The sequence below is a fragment of the Nerophis lumbriciformis genome, linkage group LG27 (assembly GCF_033978685.3).
Source record: "Nerophis lumbriciformis linkage group LG27, RoL_Nlum_v2.1, whole genome shotgun sequence".
NCBI lineage: Eukaryota > Metazoa > Chordata > Actinopteri > Syngnathiformes > Syngnathidae > Nerophis > Nerophis lumbriciformis.
Window position 1 is genome coordinate 38088843 of NC_084574.2, and position 12187 is coordinate 38101029.

The 12187-nt window shown below is 36.0% G+C and overlaps 1 protein-coding gene across 1 annotated transcript; it reads left to right on the top strand.

Annotated features, from left to right (window-relative positions):
• Nucleotides 1-107: 107 nt before the first annotated feature.
• Nucleotides 108-8510, top strand: map1lc3c (microtubule-associated protein 1 light chain 3 gamma). The gene is made up of 4 exons (XM_061987735.2): nucleotides 108-217; nucleotides 3571-3626; nucleotides 3694-3800; nucleotides 8272-8510. Exons 1-4 carry the CDS (start codon nucleotides 154-156, stop codon nucleotides 8432-8434), a joined length of 390 nt encoding a protein of 129 aa, XP_061843719.1. The 5' UTR covers nucleotides 108-153; the 3' UTR covers nucleotides 8435-8510.
• The last annotated feature ends 3677 nt before the right edge of the window (nucleotides 8511-12187 follow it).

The following is a 12187-nucleotide window of genomic DNA, read 5'->3' on the forward strand; positions in this document are numbered from 1 at the left end:
ACGTCACACAAACAGGAAGCCAGAGTAGACACGCCCCCCCCCCCTCCGTCTGGACCCCGTCTGACACGTGACGTGTCAATCAGCTGATGAGCCACAGCCTGCGTGCGCGCTATTTAACGTCCGCGTGCCTGGGTCGCGCGCCCGCCGTCCACGATGCCGCCCTTGGAGAGAAGCCAGCAGCTGCACAGCAAGTCCTTCAAGCAGAGGAAGAGCTTTGGTAAACTTCTTCTTCTTCTACACTTTTAAACCTTCTTCTTCTACACTCGTAAACATTCTTCTACACTCTTAAACATTCTTCTTTTACACTTTTAAACCTTCTTCTAGTGATGGGTTGATGAGGCGTCATGAAGCGTTTCGACACATTGCAAAACTGTATTGATACTGTGTCGATACTGTGTGACTAAATACTGACATCTGCTGGACATTAAAAATCCCTACAGGCAACCTATGGACCGACTCAACTGACACTGATTTGATGAGCTAGTACAGTGGTTCTCAAATGGGGGTACGCGTACCCCTGGGGGTACTTGAAGGTATGCCAAGGGGTACGTGAGATTTTTAAAAAATATTCTAAAAATAGCAACAATTCAAAAATCCTTTATAAATATATTTATTGAATAATACTTCAACAAAATATGAATGTAAGTTCATAAACTCAGTGAAGCACAAGCTCAGGTTTGTCACTAAAATGTCTGTCAAAAAGAAGTGTGAAAAGAAATGCAACAATGCAATATTCAGTGTTGACAGCTAGATTGTTTGTGGACATGTTCCATAAATATTGATGTTAAAGAATTTTTTTTTTTGTGAAGAAATGTTTAGAATTAAGTTGATGAATCCAGATGGATCTCTAATACAATCCCCAAAGATCAATCAATCAATCAATCTTTATTTATATAGCCCTAAATCACAAGTGTCTCAAAGGGCTGCACAAGCCACAACGACATCCTCGGTACAAAGCCCACATACGGGCAAGGAAAAACTCACCCCAGTGGGACGTCGATGTGAATGACTATGAGAAACCTTGGAGAGGACCGCATATGTGGGTAACCCCCCCCCCCTCTAGGGGAGGACACTTTAAGTTGATGATTACTTCTATGTGTAGAAATCTTTATTAATAATTGAATCACTTGTTTATTTTTCAACAAGTTTTTAGCTATTTTTATATCTTTTTTTCCAAATAGTTCAAGAAAGACCACTACAAATGAGCAATATTTTGCACTGTTATACAATTTAATAAATCAGAACCTGATGACATAGTGCTGTATTTTACTTCATCTTTTTTTTTTTCAACCAAAAATGCTTTGCTCTGATTAGGGGGTACTTGAATTTAAAAAAAATTCACAGGGGGTACATTGCTGAAAAAAGGTTGAGAACCACTGACCTAGTATATACAATAATATAAAGCAAGTCATTGTATTTCATTTAGGATTATTTCATAACTTCATTTAAATAAAAATATATTTTTTGTCTTTTTTAGATACAGTCAATAAATAATGTGAACATGTATCATAACATGGAAATCTAAGAGAACGTGTTGTGAATGAGGATGCTTGTGGACCTGGAAATTATTATTATTTTTTGTAAACATTTTTATTTAAAAAAACAAAACAGTTTTTCCAACGTATTCAATTTTAGACGCTTTCTCTTCTTAGTTATTATTTCTCCGGCTGTAGAAAAGAGCCGCTCACAGGGCACAGAGGAGGCGTCAGTGCGACACAGTTGGCGTATCGGTCACGTGACCAAAACAGCTCATGATCGGTCACGTGACTTTCTAAAAGCGATATGCGCACCGACACAGGGTTTCGCTCTATGAGCTCCACGCATGCGCCGATGCATCGGTGTTGCCGGACACATCACTACCTTCTTCTCTTCTACACTTTTAAACCTTTTTCTCTTCTACACTTTTACACCTTTTTCTCTTCTACACTTTTACACCTTTTTCTCTTCTACACTTTTACACCTTTTTCTCCTACACTTTTACACCTTTTTCTCTCACACTTTTACACCTTCTTTTCTTTTACACTTTTACACCTTCTTTTCTTTTACACTTTTACACCTTCTTTTCTTTTACACTTTTACACCTTCTTTTCTTTTACACTTTTACACCTTCTTTTCTTTTACACTTTTACACCTTCTTTTCTTTTACACTTTTACACCTTCTTTTCTTTTACACTTTTACACCTTCTTTTCTCTTACACTTTTACACCTTCTTTTCTCTTACACTTTTACACCTTCTTTTCTCTTACACTTTTACACCTTCTTTTCTCTTACACTTTTACACCTTCTTTTCTCTTACACTTTTACACCTTCTTTTCTCTTACACTTTTACACCTTCTTTTCTTTTACACTTTTATACCTTTTCTCTTACACTTTTACACCTTCTTTTCTCTTACACTTTTACACCTTCTTTTCTCTTACACTTTTACACCTTCTTTTCTCTTACACTTTTACACCTTCTTTTCTCTTACGCTTTTACACCTTATTTTCTCTTACACTTTTACACCTTCTTTTCTTACACTTTTACACCTTTTTCTCTCACACTTTTACACCTTCTTTTCTTTTACACCTTCTTTTCTTTTACACTTTTACACCTTATTTTCTCTTACACTTTTACACCTTATTTTCTCTTACACTTTTACACCTTTTTCTCTTACACTTTTACACCTTTTTCTCTCACACTTTTACACCTTTTTCTCTCACACTTTTACACCTTCTTTTCTTTTACACTTTTACACCTTCTTTTCTCTTACACTTTTACACATTTTTCTCTTACACTTTTACACCTTTTTCTCTCACACTTTTACACCTTTTTCTCTTACACTTTTACACCTTCTTTTCTCTTACACTTTTACACCTTCTTTTCTCTCTTACACTTTTACACCTTCTTTTCTCTCTTACACTTTTACACCTTCTTTTCTCTTTTTCTCTTTTACACCTTCTTTTCTTTTACACCTTCTTTTCTCTTTTTCTCTTTTACACCTTCTTTTCTTTTACACCTTCTTTTCTCTTACACTTTTACACCTTTTTCTCTTACACTTTTACACCTTTTTCTCTTACACTTTTACACCTTTTTCTCTTACACTTTTACACCTTTTTCTCTTACACTTTTACACCTTTTTCTCTTACACTTTTACACCTTTTTTTCTCTTACACTTTTACACCTTTTTTTCTCTTACACTTTTACACCTTTTTTTCTCTTACACTTTTACACCTTCTTTTCTCTTACACTTTTACACCTTCTTTTCTCTTACACTTTTACACCTTCTTTTCTCTTACACTTTTACACCTTCTTTTCTCTTACACTTTTACACCTTTTCTTACACTTTTACACCTTTTCTTTTACACTTTTACACCTTTTCTTTTACACTTTTACACCTTTTTTTCTCTTACACCTTTTTCTCTTTTACACTTTTACACCTTCTCTCACACTTTTACACCTTCTTTTCTCTTACACTTTTACACCTTTTCTCTTACACTTTTACACCTTCTTTTCTCTTACACTTTTAAACCGTCTTCTTTTAAACCTTTAAACCTTCTTGTTCGACACTGTTAAACCTCTTCTTTCTTTAGCCACCAGGAAGCAGGAGGTGGCAGGAATCCGCTCCAAGTTCCCCAACAAGATCCCAGTCAGTACAGTATGATGACACTGCAATGACGGCAGGTGAGCCGAGTGACATCACTTCCTGTTGGCAGGTGATCATCGAGCGCTATGAGCGGGAGAAGTTTCTTCCTCCGCTGGACAAAACCAAGTTTCTTGTTCCTCACGAGCTCACCATGAACCAGTTTGTCACCATCATCAGGTAGTCTGTCTTCATTCATTATTAGGTCACATGACAGGCGGCTGCGATGGTTGTCATGGTTACGCAGTCAAGCATGTTGCCTGTTAGCGTTAATGCGAGTCACATTCTTAATGTCCATCAGCATTGCAACACTTTACTGTGGACTTCTCACCATATACTAGTATTACTGTGTACTTTATCTACTTCTCACCATATACTAGTACCACTGTGTACTTCATCTACTTCTCACCATATACTAGTATTACTGTGTACTTTATCTACTTCTCACCATATACTAGTACCACTGTGTACTTCATCTACTTCTCACCATATACTAGTATTACTGTGTACTTTATCTACTTCTCACCATATACTAGTATTACTTTGTACTTCATCTACTTCTCACCATATACTAGTATTACTGTGTACTTCATCTACTTCTCACCATATACTAGTATTACTTTGTACTTCATCTACTTCTCACCATATACTAGTATTACTGTGTACTTTATCTACTTCTCACCATATACTAGTATTACTGTGTACTTCATCTACTTCTCACCATATACTAGTATTACTGTGTACTTTATCTACTTCTCACCATATACTAGTATTACTGTGTACTTCATCTACTTCTCACCATATACTAGTATTACTGTGTACTTTATCTACTTCTCACCATATACTAGTATTACTTTGTACTTCATCTACTTCTCACCATATACTAGTATTACTGTGTACTTCATCTACTTCTCACCATATACTAGTATTACTGTGTACTTTATCTACTTCTCACCATATACTAGTATTACTGTGTACTTCATCTACTTCTCACCATATACTAGTATTACTGTGTACTTCATCTACTTCTCACCATATACTAGTATTACTGTGTACTTCATCTACTTCTCACCATATACTAGTATTACTGTGTACTTCATCTACTTCTCACCATATACTAGTACCACTGTGTAATTCATCTACTTCTCACCATTTACTAGTATTACTGTGTACTTCATCTACTTCTCACCATATACTAGTACCACTGTGTACTTCATCTACTTCTCACCATATACTAGTATTACTGTGTACTTCATCTACTTCTCACCATATACTAGTATTACTGTGTACTTCATCTACTTCTCACCATATACTAGTACCACTGTGTACTTCATCTACTTCTCACCATATACTAGTATTACTGTGTACTTCACACCATATACTAGTATCGCTGTGTACTTCTCACCATATACTAGTATTACTGTGTACTTCTCACCATATACTAGTATTACTGTGTACTTCTCACCATATACTAGTATTACAGTGTACTTCTCACCATATACTAGTATCACTGTGTACTTCTCACCATATACTAGTATTACTGTGTACTTCTCACCATATACTAGTATTACTGTGTACTTCTCACCATATACTAGTATTACTGTGTACTTCTCACCATATACTAGTATTACTGTGTACTTCTCACCATATACTAGTATTACTGTGTACTTCTCACCATATACTAGTATTACTGTGTACTTCTCACCATATACTAGTATTACAGTGTACTTCTCACCATATACTAGTATTACTGTGTACTTCTCACCATATACTAGTATTACTGTGTACTTCTCACCATATACTAGTATTACTGTGTACTTCTCACCATATACTAGTATTACTGTGTACTTCTCACCATATACTAGTATTACAGTGTACTTCTCACCATATACTAGTATTACAGTGTACTTCTCACCCTATACTAGTATTACAGTGTACTTCTCACCCTATACTAGTATTACAGTGTACTTCTCACCCTATACTAGTATTACAGTGTACTTCTCACCCTATACTAGTATTACAGTGTACTTCTCACCCTATACTAGTATTACTGTGTACTTCTCACCCTATACTAGTATTACTGTGTACTTCTCACCATATACTAGTATTACTGTGTACTTAGTTAAGTGAGCCTACATGCTAACATTACAATTAGCATCATGCTAGGTTAGCAACTCTAGCCTGTGAGATACATGTTAACATTACAATTAGCGTCATGCTAGGTTAACAATTGTAGCATATCTATGTGAGCCTACATGCTAACATAATTAGCGCCATGCTAGGTTAGCAATTGTAGCATATCTATGTGAGCCTACATGCTAACATTATAATTAGCGTCATGCTAGGTTAGCAATTGTAGCATAGCTATGTGAGCCTACATGCTAACATTATAATTAGCGTCATGCTAGGTTAGCAATTCTAGCCTATGAGATACATGTTAACATTACAATTAGCGTAATGCTAGGTTAGCAACTAGCATAGCTATGTGAGCCTACATGCTAACATTATAAGTAGCGTCATGCTAGGTTAGCAACTCTAGCCTGTGAGATGCATGTTAACATTACAATTAGCGTCATGCTAGGTTAGCAACTATCATAGCTATGTGAGCCTACATGCTAACATAATTAGCGTCATGCTAGGTTAGCAACTGTAGCATATCTATGTGAGCCTACATGCTAACATTATAATTAGCGTCATGCTAGGTTAGCAACTCTAGCCTGTGAGATACATGTTAACATTACAATTAGCATAATGCTAGGTTAGAAACTAGCATAGCTATGTGAGCCTACATGCTAACATTATAATTAGCGTCATGCTAGGTTAGCAACTATCATAGCTATGTGAGCCTACATGATAACATAATTAGCATCATGCTAGGTTAGCAACTGTAGCATAGCTAAGTGCGCCTACATGCTAACATTACAATTAGTATAATGCTAGGTTAGCAACTAGCATAGCTATGTGAGATACATTTTAAAATTACAATTAGCATAATGCTAGGTTAGAAACTAGCATAGCTATGTGAGCCTACATGCTAACATTATAATTAGCGTCATGCTAGGTTAGCAACTTTAGCATAGCTATGTGAGCCTACATGCTAACATTATAATTAGCGTAATGCTAGGTTAGCAACTCTAGCCTGTGAGATACATGTTAACATTACAATTAGCGTAATGCTAGGTTAGCAACTAGCATAGCTTTGTGAGATACATTTTAACATTACAATTAGCATAATGCTAGGTTAGAAACTAGCATAGCTATGTGAGCCTACATGCTAACATTATAATTAGCGTCATGCTAGGTTAGCAACTTTAGCATAGCTATGTGAGATACATGTTAACATTATGATTGGCGTCATGCTAGGTTAGCAACTGTAGCATAGCTAAGTGAGCCTACATGTTAACATTACAATTAGCGTAATGCTAGGTTAGCAACTCTAGCCTGTGAGATACATGTTAACATTACAATCAGCGTAATGCTAGGTTAGCAACTAGCATAGCTATGTGAGCTTACATGCTAACATTATAATTAGCGTCATGGTAAGTTAGCAACTTTAGCATAGCTATGTGAGCCTACATGCTAACATTATAATTAGCGTCATGCTAGGTTAGCAACTTTAGCATAGCTATGTGAGCCTACATGCTAACATTATAATTAGCGTAATGCTAGGTTAGCAACTCTAGCCTGTGAGATACATGTTAACATTACAATTAGCGTAATGCTAGGTTAGCAACTAGCATAGCTTTGTGAGATACATTTTAACATTACAATTAGCATAATGCTAGGTTAGAAACTAGCATAGCTATGTGAGCCTACATGCTAACATTATAATTAGCGTCATGCTAGGTTAGCAACTTTAGCATAGCTATGTGAGATACATGTTAACATTATGATTGGCGTCATGCTAGGTTAGCAACTGTAGCATAGCTAAGTGAGCCTACATGTTAACATTACAATTAGCGTAATGCTAGGTTAGCAACTCTAGCCTGTGAGATACATGTTAACATTACAATCGGCGTAATGCTAGGTTAGCAACTAGCATAGCTATGTGAGCTTACATGCTAACATTATAATTAGCGTCATGGTAAGTTAGCAACTTTAGCATAGCTATGTGAGCCTACATGCTAACATTATAATTAGCGTCATGCTAAGTTAGCAACTTTAGCATAGCTATGTGAGATACATATTAACATTATGATTGGTGTCATGCTAGGTTAGGAACTGTAGCATAGCTAAGTGAGCCTACATGCTAACATTACAATTAGCATCATGCTAGGTTAGCAACTGTAGTATAGCTATGTGAGCCTACATGCTAACATTATAATTAGCGTCATGCTAGGTTAGCAACTGTTGCCTATGTGAGACACATGCTAACATTACAATTAGTCTCATGCTAGGTTAGCAACTGTAGCATATCTGTGAGCTTATATGCTAACATTACAATTAGCATCATGCTAGGTTAGCATAGTCAGGTCAGAGATCCAACTTTCCCACGTCTGTAACCAACCGAGGGATACGAGCAGAGGAGACTTTTAAGATGTGCAGTGAAGCCTGTGTAGCCAACTGACAGGGGGTTGATGCGTGGCTAAGCGGTGAGGTCAAAGGTGGTTCCCAAGCGGCCGAAGGTGACCCTTGACCCGGTGTGCCACAGGAACCGCATGGCGCTGCTCCCCTCGCAGGCCTTCTACCTGCTGATCAACAACAGCGGGCTGGCCAGCATGACCCTGACCATGGCGCAGGTCTACAAGGACCACCAGGACGAGGACGGCTTCCTGTACATGACCTACGCCTCGCAGGAGATGTTCGGCTTTTAACACGCTATGAATGTTCATGTAAATAGAAAATATGTTTGTGGATTTTAATGACGCAATAAATCTTATGTAAATTTCACATCATCGCTGTCTTATTCACATGCAACCAAAAGATGACCTTATTAAATATAATATGACTTAATAAAAATAAACTACAATCACTTTATAAAGTTACATCAATAATTATAACTACAATCACTTCATAAAGTTACATCAATAATTATAATCCATAAAGTTACATCAATAATTATATATAACTACAATCACTTCATAAAGTTACATCGATAATTATAATCACTTCATAAAGTTACATCAATAATTATAACTACAATCACTTCATAAAGTTACATCAATAATTATATATAACTATAATCACTTCATAAAGTTACATCAATAATTATCAGAGGTGTGGACTCGAGTCACATGACTTGGACTCGAGTCAGACTCGAGTCATGAATTTGATGACTTTAGACTCGACTTGACAAAATGTAAAAAGACTTGCAACTCGACTTAGACTTTAACATCAATGACTTGTGACTTCACTTGGACTTGAGCCTTTTGAATTGACATGACTTGACATGACTTGCTACTTTCCCCAAAACCCAAAGATGAAAAAGTTATTCGGGAGCGCTCCGTATTTTTCATTGTGTACTTGTCTATCAGCGTTGCGTGTGTCAGCTGGTGTGCTCTCAGTACAACAGCCAATCAAATTACATCTACTTTGTTTTCATCACACAGCATTCATCCAATCAAATTGCAGGACAACCAACGAAGAAGACATGTCCAAACCACACGCCAGTGAACAAAAAATCATACCTAAAATAATTTTGTTTGGGTCTAAAAATTACGAGGTGGTCAACACAAAACGGTTTGCAGTATGCAACACATGCGGTTCCAAAATGACTGATGGAGAGGCAACAACTTCCAACTTCGTCCGGCATTTGAAGTTGCACAAAGAAGGGTAAGTTTTGAATGTAAGATAACGTTTATTGGCTAAGTAACGTGACTTTTATTTGCTGTGTAGTTAAATCAGTGAGGCTGTAAACTCACTGCTAACGTTATAACGTTATTGCAAACACGGGAATCTGTTGCAGTTCACTACCTTATTCATACTTTTTGTTCAGTGATTTTTTTTTAAGCAGGGTTACGTTAGTCAATATATCACACGTAACGTTAGACGGCGGTCAGCAGCACCGCGTATTTTAGCCACCTAAAAAAAGACAAAAATAGTCAAATAAAGGTCAGTTAAAATGTATACTATATTATGAATATGTGTACCGTTTTAGCTAGCTTTCTGACATACTGTTGGTTGTTTACCTCAGTGGTCCCCAACCACCGGGCCGCGGCCCGGTACTGGTCCGTGGATCGATTGGTATCGGGCCGCACAAGATTTTTATTTATTTATTTATTTATTTTTTTAAATTAAATCAACATAAAAAACACAAGATACACTTACAAGTAGTGCACCAACCCAAAACAACTCTCTCCCCCCTTTTGTTCTGTGCATTGAACATGAAGACTCTTCTTTCACTGTTCCGAGTGGCCATGAGAGTCTTGGCAGTGCCTGCCTCCAGTGCTCCAGTGGAGCGAGTTTTCAGCCATGGTGGCATCATACTACGCCCCCATCGTGCACAAATGACTGACAGACTCTTGGCTAATTTGGTCTTTTGCAAATGCAATGCAGCATAGGGCCCTGACATATAAAAAGTACAACTTTTTTGTTATGTTCACGTATATGTCATGTTTTTTTCAATGTTAACACTTTTGTACAAATAAGTACATTTGCACTTTATTTTTCAATGTGTTTGTTCTGTAAAGGAATGAGTTAATGTTCAAAATGACTGGTTAATAGTGCTATTATAAAGTGCAATGTCAGCACAATTTTCTTTCCTGCAATTTAAAATGCACTTGTTTTAATAAATAAATACAGCGTTTGAAAAGCATACACAATCTGTGTTAATATATTAGTCTGTGGTTAAAAGGACTCGAAACTCAAAATGCAGGACTTAGGACTTGACTTGAGACTTTCCAGTCTTGACTTTGGACTTGACTCGGGGCTTGCCTGTCTTGACTCGGGACTTGACTCGGACTTGAGGGCAAAGACTTGAGACTTACTTGTGACTTGCAAAACAATGACCTCTGATAATTATAACTACAATCACTTCATAAAGTTACATCAATTATAATCCATAAAGTTACGTCAATAATTATATATAACTACAATCACTCCATAAAGTTACATCAATAATTATAATCACTTCATGAAGTTACATCAATAATTATATATAACTACAATCACTTCATAAAGTTACATCAATAATTATAATCACTTCATAAAGTTACATCAATAATTATATATAACTACAATCACTTCATAAAGTTACATCAATAATTATATATAACTACAATCACTTCATAAAGTTACATAAATAATTATATATAACTATCCGCCATCCTAGTCACTGCCGTTGTGTCCTTGGGCAAGACACTTTACCCACCTGCTCCCAGTGCCACCCACACTGGTTTTAATGTAACTTAGATATTGGGTTTCACTATGTAAAGCGCTTTGAGTCACTTGAGAAAAAGCGCTATATAAATGTAATTCACTTCACTTCACTTCACATCTATAGGTGACATCTATAAGTGACATCTTTATGTGACATTTTAAGTGACATCTATAGGTGACATCTATAAGTGACATCTATAGGTGACATTTTTAAGTGACATCTTTAGGTGACATTTTAAGTGACATGTGTAGGTGACATCTGGAGGTGACATCTATAAGTGACATATTTAAGTGACATCTTTAGGTGACATTTTAAGTGACATCTATAGGTGACATTTTAAGTGACATCTATAAGTGACATCTATAGGTGACATTTTTAAGTGACATCTATAGGTGACATCTATAGGTGACATTTATAAGTGACATCTATAGGTGACATCTATAGGTGACATTTATAAGTGACATCTATAGGTGACATCTATAAGTGACATCTATAGGTGACATCTATAAGTGACATCTATAGGTGACATCTATAAGTGACATCTATAGGTGACATCTATAAGTGACATCTATCAGTGACATATTTAGGTGACATTTTAAGTGACATCTGTAGGTGACATCTATAGGTGACATTTTTAAGTGGCATTTTAAGTGACGTCTATAGGTGACATCTATAGGCAGAGGTGGGTAGAGTAGCCAGAAATTGTACTCAAGTAAGAGTACTGTTACTTTAGAGATTTATTACTCAAGTAAAAGTAAGGAGTAGTCACCCAAATATTTACTTGAGTAAAAGTAAAAAGTATGTTGTGAAAAAACTACTCAAGTACTGAGTAACTGATGAGTAACATACACACACATATCATCTCTCTCTCTCTCTATATATATATATATATATATATATATATATATATATATATATATATATATATATATATACATATATACACATACATTGATATATACAGTATATCATTTATATTTATTTATTTTGCCGTTTTTGTTTACATGTTAAAGGTGTTTTAATGAATATACATGCATGTTTAACACATATAGATTCCTTTCTTTCATGTTGACAAGAATATAAGTTGGTGTATTACCTGATTCTGATGACTTGCATTGATTGTAATCAGACAGCAGTGCTTAACGTCCACGTTTTCAAATGCAGGAGAAAAAAAGTTCCTCCTTTCTGTCTAATACCACATGAAAGTGGTTGGTTTTTGGTATCTTATTTGTCCAGCTTCCATATTCGT